This window comes from Primulina eburnea, chromosome 6, assembly GCF_022965805.1.
Source record: "Primulina eburnea isolate SZY01 chromosome 6, ASM2296580v1, whole genome shotgun sequence".
Taxonomy (NCBI): domain Eukaryota; kingdom Viridiplantae; phylum Streptophyta; class Magnoliopsida; order Lamiales; family Gesneriaceae; genus Primulina; species Primulina eburnea.
This window is the reverse complement of record NC_133106.1, coordinates 37,268,320-37,293,841: the sequence shown is the minus strand read 5'-3', so window position 1 is coordinate 37,293,841 and position 25,522 is coordinate 37,268,320. Positions and strand designations below refer to the sequence as shown.

The window sequence follows — 25,522 nt, the reverse complement described above, 5'->3', positions numbered from 1 at the left end:
GTATATCTTGAGACTTTAAAAATTAAAATAAATTTAGAATTTTGTTAGTGTAGCATGCCTCATAAGAATTAAGGGAGTAATCAGGACATTAGTGTTCAAGACATAAAGAAACATTTGTATCGCCGTACATGTTGAATGATTTAAAAATGAGATCTTTTGTCTTATTTATATATGAGTGAGTTTTTTGTGAGACCGTCTCACGGATCTTAATCTCTGAGACGGGTCAACCTTACCCATATTCACAAATATGAGATCCGTCTCACATATACGACCCGTGAGACCGTCTCACACAAGTTTTTGCCTTTATATATTATATTTTGATACTATACACTATCTATTATTTCCTATATCTATTTTACAATCACATGAAACTAAGTTGACTTGTTTAGCCCTAAAATCCTCTTCTCTTTGACTTATTTACTCCACACAGGTATCAGATTCGCACATTTTGATATCAGTCCAAGATTTTTACTGCTAGGAATCATAGTTGAATCCAAATCTTTGTTTTTGAACCAATATAAAAATGATTTCGATTTTCAGAAATGATTCCATTAAAGGTTTAGTGAAAGTGAGTATTATTGGTCTACAATCTAAATGCATTTAAACACACACATAAAAAAAATAAAAATTTGAATGCAAACTTCTTAAAAAGGCTTGAGTTTTGCCTCATTGCTTGAATTTAAATGTACACGATAAATTGAATGATAACTTTTAATCTATTTGACATCAAGTTTTGGATAATATTTATTATTCGTCCTCAACTCAAAAAGAGAGAGAGGTGTCTCAGTTTGGGTCGAATGGAATATGAGGCTTGAGTTACGCACCTCTGTGGGCCTCTATTTTAGGTCATGATTGCAACATATGGTCCATTACCACCTGTTTTCGCAATCTCTTATCGGGCTTTTACTCATATTTGGATCACCCACAGTTTATGGCATTATTTGTTTTTGCACCGTGTCAAATATCAAACCAATTACATATACTAGTTAGTGAAAGGTATTCGACAAACATTTATTTTTAGTTAAGAGTATTCTAAGGCTACGTTTGGTTAGGGGATAGGATAAACTAATGATTAGTACGTAAATAATAAAGAAAATGATTGTGGTAGGATTGTAATATATAGTGTAAAATAATATTAAGTTTGGTACGATTTTTAAGTGTAGGATAATTTTGAATTTTTTGATGAAGAGACGAAATTGCCCTTCTCTTTCGCGACGGCGATAGTGGCGGCGTCGGTAGGCGGCCGGTCGGAAACGGTCTCCTTCCTACCGGAAAATTATCGACGGCTTGTAAAAACCCGTCGCTAATAGCGACGGTTTTTGAGAAACCGTCGCGGATCTTGTAAAACCGTCGCTAATTTGACATTTAGCGACGGTTTATTAGTTCATGAAACCGTCGCCGATCGTGAGAAACCGTCGCCGATCTTGTTTAGTGAAACCGGCGCCGATCTTTTTTGAGAAACCGTCGCTAATTTGAAATTTAGCGACAGCTTATAAAAAACCGTTGCTATTTGCGACGGAGTTTTACAAACCGTCGGTAATCGATTTTCTTTAGGGCAAAAACTTGTATGAGACGGTCTCACGGGTCGTATTCTGTGAGACGGATCTTTATTTGGGTCATCCATGAAAAAGTATGACTTTTTATGCTAAAAGTATTACTTTTTATTTTAAATATGGGTCGGGTTGACCCGTCTCACGGATTAAGATCCGTGAGACGGTCTCACATGAGACCTACTCTTTCTTTAGACCCACTTGCAATTTTTTTATTCACGGTAAGGGCTATTATTTTAATTCAGAGTAAGGGCTATTATGGTCATTTTTATTTCTAGTCTACCCGGATAAAAATAATCCACCTAGAATGCATGGATTCCTTTTCCAAGTTAAACAGTAGAAGTTGTCCTACAATTCATCAATGTCAGATTTATAAATGGAACCAAACATGAGATTAATTAACAATCCAACCTTAATCAAACCTACCAAACTGGGCCTAAAAGAGTAAGACGATGTTATATGTCTTTGTTCGTGAAACGAGTCAATTTTGCTCATATTTACAATGAAAAACACCAATTTCACAAAATTGACACATAAAATCTTCCAACAAAATTTTTTGTAACATTTAATTACGCAGATCACGAGTGATGAAGCAGAAGTGGAATTGGAATGTGCGATGCTATGGTAAAAAGCCATTTTCAATGGAAATGATAATTCCAAATCAATATGACACAATCTTCCCAGATTCATTTTTTTTTTTTTTTGGCGTGTGGGCTGCTATCATTTCAGGTATACATTAGATAAACTATCAAAATATGTAGCACACAATTTCACCCAAATAAGGAAAATTTTACGCAAACAGATAGCAGCAGAAAATTTCCATAAATAGATTATAAAAAAAAGGAAATTGATCATTTTAGTCAATTTCAAAGTCATAATTTTAAAAATGATATTCTTTATTATACATTTTGCATTATGTCTCATATAATAAAAAAATCATAAAATATATTTTTTCTATTAACACACATGTTCCATTTTCGCGATTCATTTATTTGTTTATCTATTATTTTTCTTTAAGAGTTGATTTAACATTTGTTCTGTTTTATTTAATTTATATTATATATATATTTTTTAATATTACTTATTTATATCAATAAACATATTTTAATAAAATTATGAAATTGTTAGTTTGGACTTTGGATTAGTGCATAAGAAACTACCAAAGTTATAATATTTTAATTACGATTGTTGTTTATGTAAAATAATATAAATAAAAGCACCAATCACCATGGTTATGAAACACACTAATTATATCAATGTGAATTTACACAAATATAAACAAAAAATTTGATGGTCTCAATTAAGTCTCTACTTTATTCAATATTAACATTTTATGAGTATGCACGACAAACCTTTAAATGCATAAAAATGCAACTCGACAAAAGAATTATATCAAATTATCACTACTCTATGGTCAAATGCATAGAATTTATAAGATTATTCGATAAATCGCGAAAATTAAATTAGGAGATTGAGATGAAGAATGGTTAATAGAGTTTAAATGATAGGGAATAATTATGTAATTTGATATGATAAAAAAATTATTTTGATAAATTAATTTAACTTAATATCAAAATTGATGGCAGTAATTGTGTGAAATTTATTTAAAAAAATCTTAAAAAAAAAAGGAAAAAGAAAAAAAAAAGAGTTTAACGCAAGCAACAATCACAATTGTAAATGAAACCTCTGCAAGTTAGGCACCTCCCCGCACCCCTACATGATCCGCAGGTAAGACAAGAAACCTCCTTTCTTACACACACTCCCAGTATCCTTCCACACACACCACACGTAGAATCAGTGATCGTACTCGAAGGAAGAAAATGAATGCGACACCGTTAGTGAAGAAGCCGAAAATCGAGCTTGAAGCAGAGGAGGATGAAGAGCAAGAGAAGGAAGGAGCAGAGGAGGAACAAAATAGGAAAGAACAAGAAGAAGCACTATTAGCCCTTATCCAACATCGCACCAAAGAAGTTGAGCATCTTCGTCAGCGCATCACGTATTACAAATCCCAGGTGGATCTTTTGTCTTTCTTGATCTTATGCTTTTCTAAAAATGTTAACTTTTTCTCACCTTTTAATTTCCTGGCTTTTTCGTACATTCTTTTTTCGTGTCTGTTCTTGATTACCTCTGCACGTGGTGTATTGGGGAGCCAGAGGTTTTTTGTAGTGTGATAGGTATCAGTAGTTTGATTAAACTCCGTGGAATCATCTACTCATGAATTTGATTGTTTTATGGAATTAACCAGTTCAGATGATAGACATCCCTTTGCACTAAGTGCCCTTTGTTTTTTTGGTAGTGGATTGCGTTTGGTTGGATGTGTATTTAATGCATGAATAACGACAGTATAATACGGTGCTTTATCGTAAAATGTTCCTTTTGCTCCTTGTTTTGTACAGTTAATACTACAGGCTAATATCTAAGATTCGTGGGTAATGAGTTGGCGAGATCAATTTAGATAACTGGAAAACTTATTCTGGTTATGAGCTGAGCTTCATAGGAATTTTTTTTTTGGGGGGGATACTCAGAATTGTGCAGTAAATGCTATTATGTAGTTTAGAGCAAAGAGAATAGAGATAAAATGATCTCTTTGATGAGATCCATAGTTATTGAAGGTGCACTGAGGATCGAATGGGTAGACAACCAAGGCATAAAGTAAGGTGCACAGCCTATTAAATAGGCGTGCTAAGGTTTCATTTTTATAATATAGGTGTATGAAAAGAAATCACGTCGTATAGCATATAAGAGGTGCTTGGCAAACTAACGAACATAAATTAAAAAAATTATGATTCATGTGAAAATGAATATGAGTGACTAGTATATTATATGTCCCCGGGTTTCAAAATCTTTTCACGTAAGCTTAGCTTAAATGCGGTCTTTGAAGCAAGGGGTAAGTTTACAGTTCTTTGCCACCTTTTTTCAGGAAGAGATGCACATTATGGAATCCTGTAAGTGTGGTAGCAGCAACTTTCTTTTGTAAACTTCTGTGGGTTTAGATAATCCCATTGAAACTGTGGATTGAGTTGACTTTTGAAGTGATAATCAATGTCTTTACTATAAGTTTAGAACTAGATTAATAAATTATGCATTGTTTTGTGCAAATGTGACAGTTTGCATCTAGTTTCCTCCAAAGTGACATGATCTGTACTCTTTCTATCGATAGGATAATATGGACTGATGTACCTTGTGTTTTGTCTGCAGCTTGATGAAGCAGAAAAGAGGCTGGAGGATACACAAACTAAGTTGGCTCGTCATCAAGGGCAAGACATTTCAGTGGCTTCCGAAACATCTGGGAACATTACTAAAGAGGTAAAGGTTGAAAGATCAACAAGTTTTAATCTCTCTCTCTGTTTTAATTTGTCTGGAGAAGTTATGCTTTTGTTAATGAAGTTTCTTTTTAAAAGCAGTCTCAATGCAAGCCACAGAATTTAGGTCGGGATACCATTAAGTCTTCCGGAGATAATCTTAATGTTTCACAAAAATCAGCTAGTGCTTCCCATCAAAATGGAGAATCTTCTCGAAGCCAAATCCAGTCCAAATCACAACTTTTGATTCGTTCTGCTGTGACCCCAAAGATGGAAGAATCTGGAAATAAAGCTACCGATTGTTCTGGATCGTTGCCTGGTACATCGGTATCAACTCATATTAATAGCACTGCAAAGCAAAAAGGAGACAAAGCTCGTAAATTGTCTTCAGTCCAAGAAACTATGCAATCCGAACCTAAGGGGAAAAAGGCAAAGCTTGGTATGATTCTGAAGAATTGTTTAGCTGCTACCTGAATTCCCTTGTGTCCTTTTATGAATCTACAAATATTGTTTCAGCCTTAAATTGAAATTTTTTATTCAAAACTAATTTTACTTAGAGTTTACAATCACTACTTTTGAGGGCAAGAATGATTGTTACCTAAATTTTGTGGATTCAAATGGCTAATTTGATAATGGACTAAGAAAGTAGTATTTTTATTATTTAATTTGTGTACTGATACAGTGGAAATTTGCATTTATGAATGAATTTTTTTAGTCATAGAAAGCTTCGCATTTTTACATCATATGTTTGGTCAATAACTATTCCCGATCGTTCAATAGCTATTTCTGATCGTTATTTTTTTTTTAATGCAGAGGAGAAAGAACATAAAGATTTGATTCCATTAATAAGCAGCTGCTCTTCATCAATCCCCATTCGATGCCAGACTGGTTGCCTTTTGTCGAGTCAACACAAAAGGAAACTGAGAAGTCTTGTTCTTTGTCCGACAAATGATCAATTATTTGTGACCAGGTGATTAGGTCTTTGACAATCTCTCACTGGAATAATCAGAAATAGGAGGGAGAACTTGGTTGGTTGCTTAAAGTTGTCTATACTGCAATGTTGTCTATTTGTCTATTGCTATGTGAGAAAGGAAAGAGTAAACAAATGATTTCATGTAGTTGGTTCCCTTATTGTGCATAATGAAATTATCATATACTAGTTGCATAGCTCAGGCAAATTAATGTAGATTATTTGATTCAGTTTATTGTTGCTATAATCTTAGTGTAAATCCTATTTCAAACTGTTGCCACTTGATTTTTCTTAGTGAATTGTTTTATTTTATTTTTTCTTGGTTTAATAATTGTGAAGCTTGAGTCTTCATGATTTTCTCTTCATGATTGTAACAGGGTCCACAACCCTTGCTCCTTGTCCCCTTTTGACCCCTCAAAATGAAACTAGTATGAAACCAAAAGAAAGATATAATTATATTGGCAGGCATAGTGGTGACTTGTATCTCAACAATGCTTTACTGTGGCATTTTGACTTAGCAACCTTTTGACTTGTTGAGAGATTATATATATTCAGGTTATCTAGTATTATATTGACCTATTTTATTTGTCTCACTGAAGGTACGATTTTCTTTGTTTTTCTTAATCTTGAACGTGCTCAGTTTCAAAATTTTAGAATGGAAAATCGTTTCATGAAATTCTTTTTACGTGCTTCTATCTTGAATGGTCATCATAATATGCAATTAAGATTGTCCCTTGAGTCTTGCTTTACCTGCCAAAGTTTGTACTTAGTTTATTTCAACCTCACGACTTGCACTTCTCTTTGAATCAAGAATTATCGTAGAACTTACAATGTATTGGTCAATATTATGAAATTTGACATGGTCATCTTCTTCAACCCTGTTGTTATGATTGGTTATTCTATCCTTGGCGAGTTCAATAAATGGCATTGATATGACTTAGTTTTTTTTTAATGCTGTGTAATTATTGATTATAACCCCTGTATAATATCCATGAATGGTATGCAGTGCATTGGATGGATTGGTCAACCTTTGGCAAATACAGGGGAGATGGTAGGTATTACAGTTGTGTCAATATCATTTGGCTTTATCGATTTGTTCCAGTTTTTTCTGGAGAGTTGCTTGCCTTTATATTACCTTGGATGCCATTTAGTAATGGCTTTGGTTGTTTACTTCTATTACATAAAATTGCAGCTCCAGTGCCAATCTTTTAAGTACTACTGAATGTCAATCTAACAAGCAGAGGAGATGGCCTGAAGATATAGCTTGGCATCCACAGGGAAACAAACTTTTTTCGGTTTATGCTGCAGATGGTGGAGATTCCCAGATATCAATTTTGAACCTGAATAAAGGAAGAGAGGTAATATTCCTTGCATCAGTATGCAGTATCATTCTTCACATGAATTTCTTGCTGTTGGTGTGTTTTAGGTCAGAATTTGGTCGCTTATCTGAGCAATTGGCCTGTGCATTAGCAGTAATATTTGCTTATCATATGCTCCGGAAGTTCTGTCTCGCTGATTCTGGATCAAAATAGTTCAAGTGACAAAATACCATGCAGATTATGTGAACAAGGGATAAATGCAATTTGATGGGAGAATGGAGAAATCTCTCAAAATCTTTGAAGCTTTTTTTGATTCTCCCTCAGCAAACATGGTCATTGGCCCAAAACCTTTCTAATTAGAGCTGGGTGTTACTGTGCTGAATTTTTCAGGAACAAAATTACATCAGATCCTGCGTAAATCTGCCCACTCATCTGTGTAAATCCAATTTTGGAATGATTTGCTAATTTTAACATCATAGCTTTAAGATTAGTAGAATGTTTAGGAAAAGTGGGGTGAAAAATGAGACACTGCACTTGCTTTACTGACATGATCATTATGATGAAGTGGAAAAATGGTTGACAGCATTATGCCTGTTGGAACCTTAGGTTTGAGTGAGGATATTTTGTAAAATTTGATCTAATTTTAAAATTTATGTTGGCATTTGGTGTATTCATTATGATAAACAGAAACCAAAGCATGAATTTGTGGAAGGAAGCTTGGTTTGAAGTGGTTTGTGTCCATTAGGCCTTGTGGGAATGGGAAACAAAACTATCTGTATCTATCACTACAGTGGTGCTTTACATGCATTCCTTTATTATCATCACTTTCTTATCTGTCATATAATTACCTTTTACTTTCATATGAACATCCATGTTGCATTTAATTAAATAGGTGATGACAAAGAACAACTTGTAAAGTGCTTTTTATTTAAAAAATTAAAACTCTGACAGTCAACTCATTCTAGTAACACCTCATCTTCTTTGGTACTTTCACAGGGAACACGCGTCAGCTTTCTTGAAGACAAACCTCATATTAAAGGCATTATCAACAGCATAATCTTCATGCCATCGGATGAAACACGGTTTGTTACTGGTGGTAGTGACCATGCTGTGGTCCTTTGGACTGAGCAAGATACTGGAGGAGGCTCATGGAAACCTAAATCATTACACAGAAACATTCATTCCTCTGCTGTAATGGGGGTTGCTGGAATGCGGCATAAGAACATGGTGATGTCTGTTGGTGCTGATAAACGGATAATTGGATTTGATGTGATGAGTGGGAGAACAGATTACAAACATCAGATTGATAGCAAATGCATGAGTATTCTAACTAATCCTTCTGACTTCAACCTCTTTATGGTTCAGACTGGGTAAGTTTTTCACTGCAATTTTTATTTCAGCAATTATTTCTTTGCATTACCTTTTTGGAATATATGGTCGCATATGTTGCGAAGATTTGTTTTATCTCCAGTTAGTTGCCATGGTCCCAAAATGTTTGAAAGTGGTTGCTATATTTTGTACAAAATTCATTATCCGGTTCGTTTTTTGCCCCCATTCGGAGTAGGAATGGTCTCCTAGATTTGTGTTGGAGAAATAATAGTTTCTATGATTCTAAGGTAAACTGCGGTGTAGAGAGCCTGTTAATATATAAAAAAACTATAGCTGATGACAATAATGAAATTCAAAAAATTCAAGAGTTCATTAGCCAAAGCATTATGTTATACCTAGTGGAACAGTTGTAGACTAAATAACTATGCCCGTACATCTATAATATGCAATTTCATTCAATGAATTCTACATCAATCTACAATCTTATGTAGTGCATTTTATTCTGTACGATGGCGCATTTGTTTGGAATAAGTTTCGGATTCCATTTACGAGTAATATAATCCTATGTGCTGAACTGAAAATGTGTTGTCTTCGCAGGACCCCCGAGAGGCAGCTTAAACTGTTTGATCTTAGGATAAGGCAAACAGAGATTCACGCTTTTGGGTGGAAACAAGAGAATAGCGACTCACAATCGGCCCTTATAAACCAGTCGTGGTCTCCTGATGGTCTGTACATAGCGTCTGGATCGGCAGATCCCACTATTCACATCTTTGACATAAGATACAACAGCCACAGACCTTCTCAATCAATACGAGCTCATCAGAAACGAGTATTTAAAGCTGTGTGGCATCACACTCACCCGCTTCTCATCTCGATTTCTTCTGACTTAAACATCGGATTACACAAAATCTTGTAGGATTTTAAGAAAAGGGCAGGCATCAAAACTTGATTTCTTTTGCTAATCACATCTCCAGGACCGGGGAAAGTTTTGTCTAGATGAGAAACCATGTTTGCCAATGCCCAACGCCGAGATGGTCAACATAATTTATTCTGCAGTTATCATGAGGCATTGGGATGCTTGTTACTGATGTTGCATCCTAGTCAGGAAATTCAACAACACGAGGGACGGGAGTTGATCCCATCAAATAAAACATTTTCAAATTTTATATGTTATATTTATGCCATTTATGAAGCAAAACAAGTTTTGAATACACTATTTTAGCGTACAAATTTTCAAGTGTAATACACCAGAATTGAACATCGTGTGATTCTTTCAAGGATGATGAATAAAAAACGCCTTCAATTCACTCAGGCTAGGTTCAGAGTTCTTTTTTTAAGTGGGAAAGATTAGCATTTTTCTCATGTTCGAAAAAGAAAGAGTAAGCATTTAAACAAGTGTTCAAATTGTTGGAATCAATCGATATAAAATTTTGAGATCATATTTTGAAGAGGATACAACCCGACGACGTTCAGTTAGATGGACTTTGACCATTTGGTCTCGAGCGTCTAGTGCAGAAAGCCTTTGTAGTAACCCGTCTTTCCTCCGGCCGGATGTTATAGTCAATTCCATTATTGGTTCTATTTTTCTAACGGAGAGAGCTACAAAAGTGGCTCGTATTACAAGTCTCAACGAACAAAATGCACAATATAGCATATTCATGCGATTTGTACGAAACGAGAACCGATTAAATAGTTTAACAAACACATTTCATTTTTAAAAACTATTATAATGAGTACATATTTACATATTATATTTTTTTCTTAAATTTATTTTCGATATTATCGCAGGCGTCCACTAGTTTTCATTTAAGTTCACTACATATCCTTTACTCGGGACCAAAAAAGGGCTTAAAGAAATCTGAGAACACACTTCAGTGTTACCGACCGTCCGGTTGATTTCAGTTCCGCCACCAGGATACCAGATTTCTACCGAAATTTTTCACAGGTACCGATTAAATTTCACCTGAATTATTCTATAATCCTATTATTCTAGGTAAAACTTCTCGCTCGCTTTCTAATTATTGGACAAAGGGGGTTATACGTAGTTGTGAATGTGTTGATACCCTCACGGATCTTGTACCTTGTTTTCGGCTGTTGTATTTTTGATTTCTGGATGAATACGTTAAGGTTAGTGCTCTTTTCGCTGGTGCCTTTGTCTGTTTTTACTAGTTTCATGTTTTTTGAATAGATGCCGAGCGGTTCTGCTTGAGATAAAGCGTGTTGGTCTCTCGTTTGGCTTGTTTTATGAAATGTGTTGTGATATCCTTTTCCATCATAATTCAAAACCTTTTCCATTTCAGTCCCAAAACAGTAATAACAATTGTAATAACCATTTCTAGTTACTTGATTTTCTATCAACTTCCAATCAATGTGGTCGGTCTTGGTCTTGTTCATCTCTAGTACGTTTCAGTTAGGTCTGGGTATATTCCCTTCTATCTTCTCTGTGATCAGAATAAATCCAGCTGCCATTGGCATGCTTGGGAGTAACATTAATTGTTCAGTCATAATTTAAGCTCGGTTTAATGTTTAAACGATCTTGGTAAATTTTAATAATGAAATTAGCTATTTCAATATTTTTTTTAAGTTAATTGTAAAGGACCGACTATGTAAAGAGGCTGCAGCCAGGCAGGTAGGCAATTGATCTTGAATATTAAATGAAAAACTGAAGGACAAGGAAACTTTCCCCTCAAAGAAAGTAACAAATTCAAAACCCTGTTATGTGATATGGGGCAGGGGATAAGATATATTTTGAGTTTCAAATGATTTTAAGCCGAACACTTGGAATAGAAACCTTTAATTTGGTCAGAGAAATCGATGATTGAGATGTTAATCACATGTAGGATTAAATGAAATCAAGTATAATAGGAATTTCGATAATTTCTTGATCCAGTAGATAACATTGAAATATTTTGGAATAGTTTTTGACTAATGTTTGCTGCTAATCTCTCATCGGATGAAAGCTGATGAAATAATGCAGAGCAGTGGGGGATAACCAAGGAGTTTGTAATGGAACAGAGTATGATCATGGCTTGTTGTGGTGTTATCGGCACCACATGTAATTGATGAATGGATACCTCAGAATAGTGTGTTAAGTGTTAACAAAGGATATGGTTCATTTTAGATGATCGAGGAAATTGTATCTTGGTAGGCTCTAAAATTGTTCAAGTGTTTAAACCAGAACCATTTTATGAATTGGACCAGACTTACACAGGGCACCACTTTTGGTTTCACAAAGTTACTTCATCAAGTCTGTTTTTTTTATTACGCTGTTGATCAGCGTATGTTTATTTAAACAGTTTTACTGACCTTAAATCGTAGATGGAGTTGAAGACGTGAAGATCTACTCAGAGTATTGTATTAGTTAACGTTGTAAATTGTGTAAGCATCTTGGAGATTTTCCTGTTAGGTGAAGTCGAACCTCGTTGAATAAGCTTTTTTTTATTACTTGTGAGGTAATATAAGTTTCTTAATTTCTGACATTGTCAACTGCTCCTTAGGATGTGACGAGGTAATATAAGTTTCTTATTTTCTGACACTGTCAACTGCTCCTTTGGATGTGACATCAGTTTTTGGTGTTGCACATTTTTGACACCTGGGTTTTGATTTCCTTTTTGTTTCCATCCATTTACGATGTTTCTTTCCCCACTGTAGCTCTTTGCTTATGGCCAGGGGAAGAGGCAAGAAGTCTAAAAGAAATGGCAAAAATATTGGCCAACCAAGTGCTAAAATAAAAAAATTGAAAGTTCCGAAGATCAAGCCTATGGATAGTATTGTTCCCATCGCTGCCCAATTTACCAATCCTGAAGAAGCAACTTCTTCCAACTACGTTTTTGACAGAAATGGTGGTGTATTACTGGGCAAAGAGAAAATACAAGAAAGAGACTCTGGTTTTATATTCATGTGTAGTTCGAGTACAAAGTCAGATTGTTACCAGTACCGTGTTTTTGGACTTCCTATGGGAAAAATGGCTGCGGTGGAGAAGATAAAGCCTGGAGCAAAGCTTTTTTTGTTTGATTTTGAATTAAAGCTTCTATATGGCATATATGAGGCTACCTCCACTGGTCAACTGAATATAGAACCGGCTGCTTTTGGAGGAAAGTTTCCTGTGCAGGTACTTTGTTTAATTGTTGTTTGCATGTCCAAAGTGACAAGACATCGATTTACAGTCTTATCTCAGGGAAGTCGAAATACTAAGGTACCTCTAGTATCATTTTTTAACTTTAGTCTCAAGCCAGCTATCCTCTTTGTAATTTGGCGATACAATTTATAATTATAAAATCACGAAGGAGGCCAATATATGCACCAGTTTTTAAACAGTAACTTCTTTTTTTTAAGTCAACAGTAGCTGTTCTTGGTACAGTGATGAGGTAGATTTTTTGCTTGTGAGGTGAGGTTCTTCTTCTCTCCTTTCTTTCAGGTGAAGTTTAGAATTTTCAAGGAGTGTCTTCCCCTTCCTGAGAGTTCTCTCAGACATGTAATAAGGGAGAACTATAGGGGTTCAAAATTTAACCAAGAACTCAATGGACATCAAGTAAGACTGTGTGTAACTAACGGTGATTTTCCTTATCTTATGCACTCTAGGATAGTATTTGTATAAAATGGTTGTGACTTGGTAAAGAGACTTTATTTCCACTTCAGGTTAGCAATTTGTTGTCTTCATTTCACCCTCTTTCTATGTCATCATCTCAACTTGCTCCGCATACCTTGTCAAACAAGCCCCTATCACTGGCAATGCCTCGTGCAGTTCCTGAAGATCAGTCTGAGTACACATCTCAGTTGCCAGCTTTGGAGAATCGATATTTTACTGGAATGCAATATGGCCATGCTCCACAACTTGTGCGGTCTCAAATTGTCCCGAATGTGTCTTTTCCACAGCACTGTAGGCCAAAGAACAGCAGCATATGTCAGTCACGTACAAGCAAATTCAGATTATCGAGGCTTGCCGGTTTCCAGCAATTATTATGTCGCCAATGCTCATCCACCATATATTCCTGAAGGCTTAACCCCCCATCAGTATGAGGATCCATATTCAAGGTATATCCTCTCTCTGTCTTTCCTAACTTTTGATGTTCTTGAAAGGTGGTTAGAGTTTCTAGTCAACGTTTTGAAAAATAAGTTTTGGCCGTAGATTGTTACAATTAGTGTTGATTGATTTGTTTGGGATTTTTTTATTTAAATTAGTGTGTGAGAGTTTGTGTACTTCCTTAAAACACGAGTTTCTTCTGTTTATATTTTGACATGAATTTACGAGAATACAAAGTAACTAGTGATGAGAATATCTTGGAGCAACAATCGAGTAAGAAGTTACATGAAAAACATCTTGCTGACTTTGAGCTGCTACTTCCAGATATCGGACCATGCCAGAGACCGCTCATCATGTTCAAGGAAGTGGGATTTCACATGATCAAGGCACCAGTTTGGGAAGGGAGCATCATCAATCATCTTTGCAGTGTCGAGTACCATATCAAGGCAGTTCTCAACCCTCGTATGTCTCAACCCTAGTGCAACCACAATTAAGCGCGCCTGTTACACTCCAAGGAAGTTCTTCCCTCTCTTCCAATTACTATACTGGACCAAGATGGATGAGCCGATAATCCTACTACATCTTTAGATGAAACATTGTTCGATGTCCTTTTTGCGGCACTGACTAGTACACATTAAATAATATTCTGGGTGTGTCAACTATTGACCGATCATGTTGTCCTATATTTAAATCTATGTTAATCCCATGTATGTCGACACGATCTAATATTGTAGCCAGGTGTATGACACTTGATAGGAGATAATGCTCGTGCGTAGAAATTCACAAATCCAAAATCCAGAGTCAACTCCGAGACTGACGAAGTTATCCTCGTTGATTTTAGCATCTGTTTACAATTACAAACATGACGCCAATTTTCAAATTAAATATGGTTAGTTATACATCGACAATTATACAACTTTTTTACATATAAAAAAGATCATATATTTTGTGTGTATATAACAAACTTGTAGCGGTAATAGATTTTGTGTTCGGATGAAATATTATTATTATATTTTTAAATAAATAAACCTTAGCAACTCATGTAAAGAGTTGGATTATACACATCAGACGTTTAATCTATTGCAATTTACCTGATTAATATAATTTGTAGGCTGTTACACTAGCTCGAAGAATATTTTATCAAATGTGCATCGAATGATAGTGTTCTAGGGTTCACAAGTCATTAAAAAAAAAGTATGTTTCTTGTTAGATTGTCTCATATTTTTTTATTCATAAGATGAGTCGATTCGATCTATACTCAATATGAAAAGTAATATTTTTGGAAAAAAATAATTTTTTTACTAATGAAATCGAGTAAGAAATCCATAGTACGAAATTGTATTGAATCTCGAATTTTTGTGGAAACAAAATAGTATCCATATTTTTAATATCAAGATTCACGCAACCTAGCTTCATTATTGCCCAATTATAGACACTTTCTTTATTAATTAATTAATTTTGAATATTGAATTTAGTGGTTGACTCCTTGACCGGTTGTGGTCGACCAAGATCATGACATGGGAAGAGTTGGATTCGAACACATCACTTTTCATTTCGGATGAGCCTTTCAGCCAATCACGTTAACCAAAACATGTTTTCGAATGACCTTTCCGAATTTGGCATTCAAAGGGTCAGTTTTTTAAAAGGTCTTTATCGTGTCCTTAATTTTAAAAAAATTGTTATCTAAACTTAGTCGGCTATTGTTTTTAAAAAGTGAATTTCTATAATGTATTTCAAATATACTTGATTATCATCTACAAATCACTTAGTTATTTTTGGGATTTACTAAATAAGCTGTGAATGATAACTTTAATTGGATAAAAAAAGGTGTCCATACGTTAAAATGAATCTAAAGTAGCTTATTCTAAGGATTTGTGGTTTTGTGCATTATTAGATAATAAATAAAGTACACATAAATTTGACATAATTGTTAAATAATTTATATAAAAATAAAAATTTTCTCTGATAAAAAATAAATATATTAATTTAATTGAATCATTAGTTTTTGATCAATATTACTATTATCCGAAAAATAATTTAAAAACTACTCTAAAAAATAAAATAAAATAAAATAATTGTATATATATATATATATATATTATTTTATTAAGTTTGAAACACTTAGAATAACTAATTTTGGTGTCATGGTCTGTTTTAATAATTATATATATTAATAAAATGTTAAAATTTTAATGCAAATTACATGTAGTTTAGTGGATAGAGTCATTGTTTCTTGAGGTCAATTCTTACTTAGATCATTTTTTAATTTTTTTGTTTCAATTTATTTTTTAATCTATATATCAAAATTATAGTATTATCTATCATTATTTCTTATAATTATATTTTGATTTTTATTTAATTATAAATCAAATAAATTATAAAAAATATTATAGAAAACGCTCAATCTATGCACCTGTGTATATTATGACAGAAGAATGAGGACTGGGGCAGTCAAAGTGGAAACTCAATCCATTCAACTCTCTCTTGTTTGATACACAATTGTGTATAAATAAATTAAATTTATTGGCTCTTCAAATCTCTTTATCGCCTCGCCTTATATCTCAATTTCGTATATTACTTGGGCGAGGAGGCTTGGCGATGGGAAATTGCTTTTCCGATGTCTCCGGCGGTAGGTCGGCGGTCGGAGGAAGCACCAGCTCGGTGGCCAACCCTACGAACGACGCCGTTGACGCCTTCCTCAGGTCTCGTGGCCAGAACGGCCTCTTCTCCCGGATCGAGGTGCGTTATTTCTTTTTCTTTTTTTTTCCCTCGGGTTTCTCATATTTGGGCCTGTGAACTGAAAAGTGAAATGTAACTTTGACTGGGATGGGATTGTTTAGAGTTCATTAATCGGATTGGAGTTTGTTGGTTTATGTTGTTCATAGTATGCAGAAGTCGCGATTGTAGAAACGGTTTGATTTTTTCCCCCCACGAGACCGCCTCTTTACTTGGATTCGGGGTAACAAATATGAAATCATTAAGTGATGCCGAGTCATGTTAGTATTCACTCTTGGGTTTCGCGATACCAATATGCATATGAATGCAGATTCTTAAAATCTTAGTTGATCTTACGAGCTAGCTTTAATTAAGTTGCGATGTTGCATGGTGGCTTTTAGGCTTTGTGACGCTATGCTTTATAGGCTTGCAGCACATGAGGACCAGTGAAATGCGCATGGTCTTTCGAAAATAGTTATTATGCACACTACGAAGGTGTAGAATTTTTCTGTCTGGTCAGAACACTAGTGTGTAGGATCATGTAGGCTACTTGATGGGTGGATTCTTACCTGAGAAGGGTGTGGTGAGATCACTGAGATAATTGTCACACTGAATGATCCAAGTAAAAAGGATACCCCTATACGCATGTCTGAGCCCACAGAAGTTGACTATAGTTTTTTGCACATATAGTTGAAACTCCAAACCACACCTAGAGTTCAATCAAGTATATTCCTTATTCAATGGATTAGAATCTGACAATCTTTCCTCTTCTATTTTGATCAACGATCCCTAACTCATGCATGTTTTCTTTATTTTCATGACTGAATGACAAGAACATTTATTTCTTTATTCCTTTTGTCTATTGTCGAAGTTTAAAAATTGGAGTCCAGGCAAAAAATTAATATTAATCCAATTCGGTATTTGGTTGTCATCCCAGTTAGCAGTCAACTTCTAAGGCAACTAGTCAAAGTTAAACTGGATTTATTGTCCTTCTTTGCTATGTCATAATTCTTATTTCAGTTTGTGTACCAATGCAAATCACTGGCTCATGTGGAGAATGACCTCCTTTTCATGAGCAAGTAAAAGGGAGTGTGACATCTAACATGGGAGGTTAAGTCTCTTACAAATGGAACTGTGGGGTGCTTGATATTTGCAATGTCGTCTAGTCACATGGCAGAGTGGAACAATGTTAATGGCAACTCTCTTAGAGAAATTCATTGACTGAATTGTCTATGCTTCATTCCCTCAATAGTCTCATTATGCCAGTGGCATTAGTTAAATGTTAGTCATAGCCGGCCTTCTAATGAAGGAGTCTGATGAGGATAAAATATACTTGTAGGTATTTGAATCTGAATTTCGTGATGACAGATTCATTGAATTATCCAATTTCGTAAAAACAGATTCATTGCGTACGCTTTTCAGCTACAAAAAGCACACATTTTATTTGATGTGCATTTTCTCAATTGCTGATGTTGGGTCAAGTATGTCATCCTGTGGTCCACTCTGAATTCTCTTTGACTTGGCATCAGCTTCATTGACTTCTTCATATTCTCTGTCATCGTATTAATAGTTGTCTACTGGCTTTAGTAAATGGATTTGACCGTACGCTGTGTCCGCTTTCGAGTTACTTTATTGTTAATGAATCATTTGAGGTTGGCGCTCTTACTATTTTTGCATCATGTGCAGCTATCTCTTTCTGCATCAAACTTGCGTGATCGGGATGTGCTCTCCAAGGTCTGTTGATGTATCGTATTGACACAAGAAAGTTTACAAATTGAATTTTCTGCCAATTAATAGTTAGACAATCATATTATTTTGTTTGCCAACTACTTATCATGCAACCATTCCTTGTGCACATTTCTATTTTGTGTTCACAAATTCGCAAGTCTTTACATCTGTCAGCACTAGACTAATTAGCTTTTTGTAAATCCAATATTTTCTGATGTATTAAATTTTGTGGAGATATGCCCGTAAAACTGCATTACATCTGTTCCAGAATAACACATGTAAATCTTTCCTTACACTTTTTTCTATGTAACTTCCTGCTCTCTAGTATTTAACAATCAGATATGCTAATTCTGGTGATTCTCTGTGCTCATAAGGTGCAGCTGTTGAATACTTGTTCTTGCCACTCACAGTTGATATTACCTTTCAGAGTGATCCTATGGCGGTTCTTTATATGAAAGGGATAGATGGTTTGCTTCAAGAGCTTGGACGCACCGAAGTAGTTTTGAATTCATTGAATCCCAATTGGATTAGAAAGCACATAGTTACTTATCAGTTTGAGATGGTGCAGAATTTGGTGTGAGTTTTCATGTTTTACCATTGCCTTAATAACAAAATTATCACTCTTCCTTATTTTTGTGGCTCAGTGTCTTAAAAAACTAAGAAACTGTATTCATTCCAGGGTTCGGGTCTATGATGTTGACACTCAGTTTCACGATGTTGACGTGAAGGTATATCAATTGTCTTTTCGGTATGGTTTTTATTAAAGAGAGATGGCACTTTTTAAAATATTTTAATTTACACAGATGTACCATTACTCTGATCGGATGTCAGATTATAACTCTCTTGGATGATATTTACAGCTAAACAATCTTTAGTGAAGATATGCGGAGATTTTGTTGAATAATCAGTGAGGCAATGTTTGAGGTCTATGGTTTTGACTTTTGGTTGGCCGGGTTCTTTCATTTGGCAAAATTCTTGTTTGACTTTCATCTAGCTAAATTATCTGCTCAACTTTTCTAACTTCCATTTTTCAACTTACTTTCGGCTTTAGGTCTCTCTCTCTCTCTCTCTCTAAGTTTTCATGCATCGCCGATAGAAACAAAATGTAGTTTTATGTATCAAAGAAAAGATCCCATTTCATTGTATTTGTTTTATTTTGCTAGCTAATGGCAATATGTAAAATCTGTTAGAAGGATATGGTAAAGGAGAAATTGTATTTCTGAGCCTAATTGCACTTGGGATGTTCTCTCAATGGTGCATCTGAAGCTGTTGTTTAGTACCTTATTTATTCCGTTTCCTGTTTTTCAAATTCTCTTTTATCACGGTCGCGGATCTTTGTTCTCTTACATGTATTTGCTGTATATGGAATATGTTTTTACAATTTTATGAGCCCTATACTTTTACATGGATTCTGGTATGTGATTTATGCTAGTTTAATGTTCACTCCTATCTGCTAAGTTTGTATTTATGTTTGGATAAATATATTCTTGTCTTGTATAGGCACTTAAGCTGGAGGAGCAGCAGTTTCTTGGTGAGGCCTGTTGTTCATTATCACAGGTGTAATTTTTTTATCATTCTATCCATGTTGCCTTTATCAAAGAAATGCAGCAGAAATGTGAATAAAGCTACCGGTATGCATTGCACAATCAATGCCTGAGAACCCAGACTAATTGCGCTACAATGGCTCTCTGTTTTTCTGATTCCAATTTTTTATAGCCTGCTTTGTTTTATGATATAGTTCAGAATATAGAAAGCAGTAAAGGATTGTTGTTATCATATTCAAAGTTCTTTGATATGTTATCCTGATTGGAATGCCTCATTAATCTCATGAGTACTGCTTAAAAGTTTCCATCACGGCTTCTCTGATATCGAATTTGTTAGTTGACTGGAGTGTTGCCAGGATTCAAGTCTGTTTCAGCAACTTCTTTATTCTGGTTTAATTATTCAATCATCCAGCTTTTTTTGGCAACAAGAAATATATTTGTTAAAGAGCTTTCCAGTGCAAGAAATTACCATTAGAAGTTGGTCATTTCACTCACCTCAGTGATTAACCTTTCTTTGTTCCTTTTAGATCGTCACAAAAACAAACAAGACATTGACCTTAGATCTTGGATGGAAAGAAATTCGTAGTCCAACCCATGTGCAAAGATATGGCCAGCTCACAATTTACGCCGAAGAAATTGTGGCGTCAAAGACTACAATTGAATTGAAATTGAGATGCTCAGACTTGGAATCTAAGGATTTGTTCTGCAAATGCGTATGGAAGTTCTTCCTTTATATTTTGCTTTTGTATTTGCATATGAAGGTGGAAGAGCTGATATAAAGGTTCTTGTATTGGTTGTGTTAACAGGATCCTTTTCTGGTGATATCGAAAATCACAGAAAGTGGTGTAACCGTTCCAATTTGCAAAACTGAAGTCTTGAATAATGACCATAATCCAAAATGGAAACCAATTTTCTTGAGTATTCAGCAAGTTGGAAGTAAGGTACTGCAACTAGTCCTAAAAGGTTGCATCAAAAGATTGCACCTAAACTGAAACCACATCCTCTCACTTGGTGGCATACTTCCATGTTAGATGAGAATTAAATATCTTTCTCCATGGTCCTACCCACTTGTCTGACGAAATATGGAGTTTTCATTCAAGCTAACCATGAAAAACTAATTCCATGCTGAAACCCTATAACGAGCTATATCATGGACTGGCATTGGTATGTTCAAATGAAACATGGATAGTTGAAATAGAACCGAATGCAAAATTGGAAGTTATTATTTTTGCTCATCCTTTTTATAGAAGCTTTTCTTCTTTCTGTTTTTGGGGCATTAAATTGTGTTTCAATGCAATAATATATTTGTTTTCAATGCAATAATATATTCTTACTATTACAGGACAGCCTATTAACTATTGAGTGTTTTAACTTCAATAGCAATGGAAAACATGATTTACTCGGGTAAGTGACTGTTCTTTTCTATTTGCCAAATATGTTTACAGTTTCTGAACTTGCATTCTCCATGTCCTTATTGTCCAGGAAAGTTCAAAAATCACTGGCAGAGTTAGATAAGCTGCATTCTGTTGTCACAGGGGAGAATTTGTTCATCCCAGTGTCTGTTGGGCAAAATCACCAAAACAAGGTAAAATTTCTAGTTTTCCTCAATAAATTTTCCTACCAGAGTGTCATTGTTGCTTGGTGTTTGTCTTTAATCCATAGGTCTTAAAGAGTCAGTTGTTCGTGGACAAGTATTCAGAAAACATCCGTCATACATTCCTAGATTACTTGGCTGGAGGTTTTGAGCTGAACTTCATGGTTGCAATCGATTTCACTGGTATGCTTGTCTACATGTGTGTTTGATTTTGTTTTGGTTGTCTACTGTTTGCTAGAGCTGTTTAATATTTCGAGAACTGGATATTAGTACCTTGCTCACTTTCTTCAATTTCAGTTTGTGCATTGAATTATAGATTCTTTTCGGTGATAGTTAGATAATCATTTTATGCTGCTCTAGGTTTTGCCTAGATTCATGCGTCATAATTATGCTCCATTGGTGGTATTTATTGTCTTAAGGAAATTTTTTGGTGAGAGCATGCGACTTGTTATAATACACGTCTAAGATAAAGAGTTCTTATTGTGAAATCCAAACCAAGCCATGTACTAGTGGATGGGAAGAATTATAAATTTTGTGTGGTTTTTGTATTGTTAAGACATTTCTAAATTAAGTTGATATAGGTTACTTCTTGTTCTAAGCCTGATTTTTCTCCTTCCTAAAACGGTACTTGCTGGTTCAATCCGGAGCAGATCCTGCTATATAGTGGAGGTTACCTGATATTGTTTCAACCAATTCCAGTGGGCTGTTTGGGCTAGAGGTCGGGTTCAAGGTTACTTACTAATTTTCTGTATTTTTGGGTTTAGCCATTTAAGATATAGGTGAGTTCCTCAGAAACCTAATACTCACCCAATTATATTGATGTTAATAGACATGTATATAGAGATGCAGTGGTCATGTAATTCCTAAAAGCTGGGACTGCCTCACCTTTTTGTATATAAGCTTGTGGTTCCTCTAGTGGCCTCAACCTTTCAACTTGATCCACTTCACTCATTACTCCCTACTGCTGCTATGGCATATTTTGTCATATTTAACTTTTTTCTGTCCCTTTGCCCAATGCATTGAAAAGTACAAGACGGTAGCTGCTTCAAAATTCTCTTTATCTTAAATAAGGGGGAAAATGCGCGGTCTACTTATTACACAAATGAGTACCGAAAAACTGTAGAAATATGATCACAAGATTGTGCACCATGTAGAAATAATTTTCTGATTTGATCATGAATAGATTATATTGATTTCATCCATTAATTGTTCTCATTTTTGGAATTTTATTGCCTATGAAGAGGTAGTGACTGTAATAATAAATAAGATTTACAGTTTATTTGGGCATATGGTCCTTGGACAGTGGATGTAGGTCAGGTGGTTGAACCACATTTACGTGGCTTTCCTTTTTTTAACATCTTTTACTGTTCGGAATTCTGAATAAATCAAACATGAAATTCGATGCAAAATATTGTAATCATTTGATTGTCTAAAACTGTGTTGCCTCTTCGTTGTGGACATATGAGGGACCATAAGCCTAAGTTACAAAATGGCCTACTTAATTTAATAGCTACTATAATGCAATATTATAAAAAAAGGTTGAAGTATCAAAGGTGGATTATGCATGAGCATACATTTGTGATTATCATTTTCCTTAGCGATATAAAATTTAGGAAGAAAAGCTAATATATCAATGTTTCCCTTACCCTACCTTCAAATAAATGGCGTCTTTTGCTTCTATCTCTCAATGATGAATGCACGTCAATATATATATATATATATATATATATATATATATATATATATATATATAGGAAGAAAAGCTAATATATCAATGTTTCCCTTACCCTACCTTCAAATATATGGCGTCTTTTGCTTCTATCTCTCAGTGATGAATGCACGTCAATATATATATATATATATATATATATATATATAACAATTTGATCGGAGTTTTGAATAGGCCTTCACTAATGTTCACTTGATACCTATTCACTAATGCTCACTTGTTTATCAGCTTCAAATGGCAATCCCCGATTACCGGATTCATTGCACTATATCGATCCTTCAGGACGACTAAATGCATATCAGAGAGTGAGATATGTTTCTAAGTGATTTTAATGCATATGGGTGTGAAAACATACAACTAATTTAACTTCTCTAAATTTAGGCAATTTCAGAGGTTGGTGGAGTTTTGCAGTTTTATGATTCAGACAAAAAATTTCCTTCTTGGGGTTTTGGAGCACGTCCAATTGATGGTCCTGTATCCCATTGTTTCAACTTAAATGGCAGCAGTCATTATTGTGAGGTGAACCTTCTTTTTAAAAACTTGTTTCTCTCCACTAGTGGTGAATTTTCATCATTACTTATCATTTCTCCCAGGTTGAAGGAATTCATGGGATTATGATGGCATATACAAGTGCTCTTTTTAATGTCTCACTGGCTGGACCTACATTATTTGGGCATGTAGTTACAAAGGCAGCACAGATAGCTAGTGGATCTGTTGCCAATAGTGAAAAAAAGTATTTCATTTTGTTGATCATCACGGTAATGAAAATTTTAAACTTTCAAGTTTCATACAAGGACTGTCTATGTTGAATTGCGTTTTTGTTGGTACATCTGCATCTCGTAACAGAACTGTAATAACCTTGCGATTAGGTCAAGTCATTGTCACTTCTATTTGTTTTCATGTGTTTTTTGTTTGATCCTGTCATTTAATATCTGTTTTCCACACCCGAATCTCTTTAGGATGGGGTTATAACCGATCTTCAGGAAACAAAGGATGCCCTCGTTATGGCATCAGATCTGCCACTGTCCATACTAATTGTTGGGGTTGGAGGTGCTGATTTTAAGGAAATGGAGGTATATGTTTTTCTTATCTTCTTTAAATGGTCTTTACTTGTTAAAAGCATTTCCTAAAATGGCCGTAGCAACATCTCCTGCTGATATTTAACATCTACCCCACTTCTATGGTATAATGTTGCCAATTTTTTTTAGCAGATATTAGATGCTGATAAAGGGGAGAGACTTGAAAGTTCGAGTGGAAGGGTTGCATCACGTGATATAGTTCAGTTTGTCCCTTTCCGAGATATACAGGGTAGGCCTCAAATATATTAGATAAAGAACCTCTTGGCCTATATGGGATAATATACGAGCATGACGCTTGGTTGTTGTATAGCTCAAAAGATGTGCTTTCTGAAACGATGACAGATGCTTGGCCAAAAAATTAAATATCAGAACCAATGGCACTGGATTGATTCTCAGTCGAAGCAAGTGGTGGGGATTTTTGGATCGGCATGAAAAATAATCCAAATCCCTGGATTCTCTGATAACCTTTGCGAGAAAGCAACCAAAGTGTTATGCATGGGTTAACCTATATTTTAAAGATTTGAATTGTACCATTATTATTACTTTATAAATTTTAGTGTTGCAGTCGGGGTCGATTCAATATAACTGTTATCTAAAGTTGGAATTTAAAATTACGCTAAAAGATTGTTTTGATACCCAGATTTTAATATTTATGCAGGCGGAGAGATCTCGGTGACTCAATCTCTTTTGGCAGAGTTGCCTTCCCAGTTTTTGAGTTACATGCGAGCTCGGGGTATTACTCCAAATACATGACAATCTTTAGATTCACTTACAGCATTTCTTTTCATGTGGCCCATGTATGGAGCACCAGCATCACCTTCGTTAAGCTTCTGGTGAGATCTTTTCCCGTCTTACTGGTGAAAACAATTGAAGTTGTTTATATATCAATTTTGCACGTGACACTTTGAAAATTAGTACAGAAATATTTCTAGTTAAATGAGAAATGTTATATTTCTTGTTTAATGTGTAATGTTTCATTTTGTTGGAAAACATTTGCTCCAGAAACATTTCTTGAATGATGAAGTTGTACAGAGTTTCATTTTGTTGATAAAGATTCTGTTCAATTTGTGAAGAAATATATTTTGGTCATCCAGAGCGTATTTCTTATTTTTGCTATTAGCCTGGGTATATCATTGCTTCCGCTGAGAATTGAGAGGAACTTTACAATTTGTTGACCTAAGATTGTTTTTTTTTAAAAAAAAAAATTGTGTGCGCATTCATGCTTACAATTTACCTGATAAATTACCAAAATACTCTTGAATCCAATTATATATATATATTTAAAAAATTAATGTTCTATTATCCTCGAAAAAAAAAGTCATCCGAAGTATAACCTAACATACATCTGAAATGAATTTAGGTTTTTTTCCTTGTATTTTCTGGCAATCCAAATGGAAAGGTAAGGCAGTATGATACATTACAATATTTATATTTTATTATTGCAATGGTACAAACAATTTGAGCTTAATTCCAAACTTTTTCGGTTGGCCCTAATATCTTTTATGACGAGGTCAAATATCTTTCATGACACGATCAAATTCTTGTACTCGACTTAATTTGAATAAATGCAAATATATTTCAGATTTCTATATCAATCTCTTCTCCTGGGCGATGACTCATTTAATACGTTCGCTTGTTGT

At 34.8% G+C, this 25,522-nt stretch overlaps 3 protein-coding genes across 9 annotated transcripts; all 3 read left to right on the top strand.

Annotated features, from left to right (window-relative positions):
• Nucleotides 1-3,207: 3,207 nt before the first annotated feature.
• Nucleotides 3,208-9,783, top strand: LOC140834991 (uncharacterized). The gene is made up of 8 exons (XM_073200250.1): nucleotides 3,208-3,562; nucleotides 4,749-4,856; nucleotides 4,955-5,291; nucleotides 5,666-5,822; nucleotides 6,829-6,873; nucleotides 7,015-7,180; nucleotides 8,138-8,511; nucleotides 9,068-9,783. The coding sequence occupies exons 1-8, from the start codon at nucleotides 3,371-3,373 to the stop codon at nucleotides 9,384-9,386; spliced, it is 1,698 nt and encodes a 565-aa protein (XP_073056351.1). The 5' UTR covers nucleotides 3,208-3,370; the 3' UTR covers nucleotides 9,387-9,783.
• A 473-nt stretch (nucleotides 9,784-10,256) lies between these two features.
• LOC140834992 (uncharacterized) lies at nucleotides 10,257-14,226 on the top strand. Of its 5 annotated transcripts, XM_073200251.1 has the most exons (6): nucleotides 10,272-10,415; nucleotides 10,516-10,597; nucleotides 12,122-12,665; nucleotides 12,888-13,001; nucleotides 13,109-13,504; nucleotides 13,818-14,226. In XM_073200251.1, the coding sequence occupies exons 2-5, from the start codon at nucleotides 10,584-10,586 to the stop codon at nucleotides 13,463-13,465; spliced, it is 1,029 nt and encodes a 342-aa protein (XP_073056352.1). In that variant the 5' UTR covers nucleotides 10,272-10,415; nucleotides 10,516-10,583; the 3' UTR covers nucleotides 13,466-13,504; nucleotides 13,818-14,226. The 5 variants fall into 5 exon arrangements, with proteins under 5 accessions (XP_073056353.1, XP_073056357.1, XP_073056352.1 ...); XM_073200252.1 differs by lacking the exon at nucleotides 10,516-10,597 and having other exon boundaries at nucleotides 10,257-10,415; XM_073200256.1 differs by lacking the exon at nucleotides 10,516-10,597 and having other exon boundaries at nucleotides 10,263-10,415; nucleotides 12,140-12,665.
• Nucleotides 14,227-15,922: 1,696 nt separating this feature from the next.
• LOC140834990 (protein BONZAI 1-like) lies at nucleotides 15,923-24,971 on the top strand. 3 transcript variants are annotated; one of them, XM_073200247.1, is made up of 16 exons: nucleotides 15,923-16,232; nucleotides 17,895-17,942; nucleotides 18,364-18,512; nucleotides 18,616-18,664; nucleotides 19,437-19,493; nucleotides 20,008-20,193; nucleotides 20,287-20,421; nucleotides 20,823-20,884; nucleotides 20,963-21,065; nucleotides 21,143-21,257; nucleotides 23,032-23,108; nucleotides 23,185-23,322; nucleotides 23,397-23,561; nucleotides 23,763-23,876; nucleotides 24,015-24,111; nucleotides 24,541-24,971. In XM_073200247.1, the coding sequence occupies exons 1-16, from the start codon at nucleotides 16,092-16,094 to the stop codon at nucleotides 24,633-24,635; spliced, it is 1,731 nt and encodes a 576-aa protein (XP_073056348.1). In that variant the 5' UTR covers nucleotides 15,923-16,091; the 3' UTR covers nucleotides 24,636-24,971. The 3 variants fall into 3 exon arrangements, with proteins under 3 accessions (XP_073056348.1, XP_073056350.1, XP_073056349.1); XM_073200249.1 differs by having other exon boundaries at nucleotides 24,225-24,971; XM_073200248.1 differs by having other exon boundaries at nucleotides 24,193-24,971.
• Nucleotides 24,972-25,522: the final 551 nt, after the last annotated feature.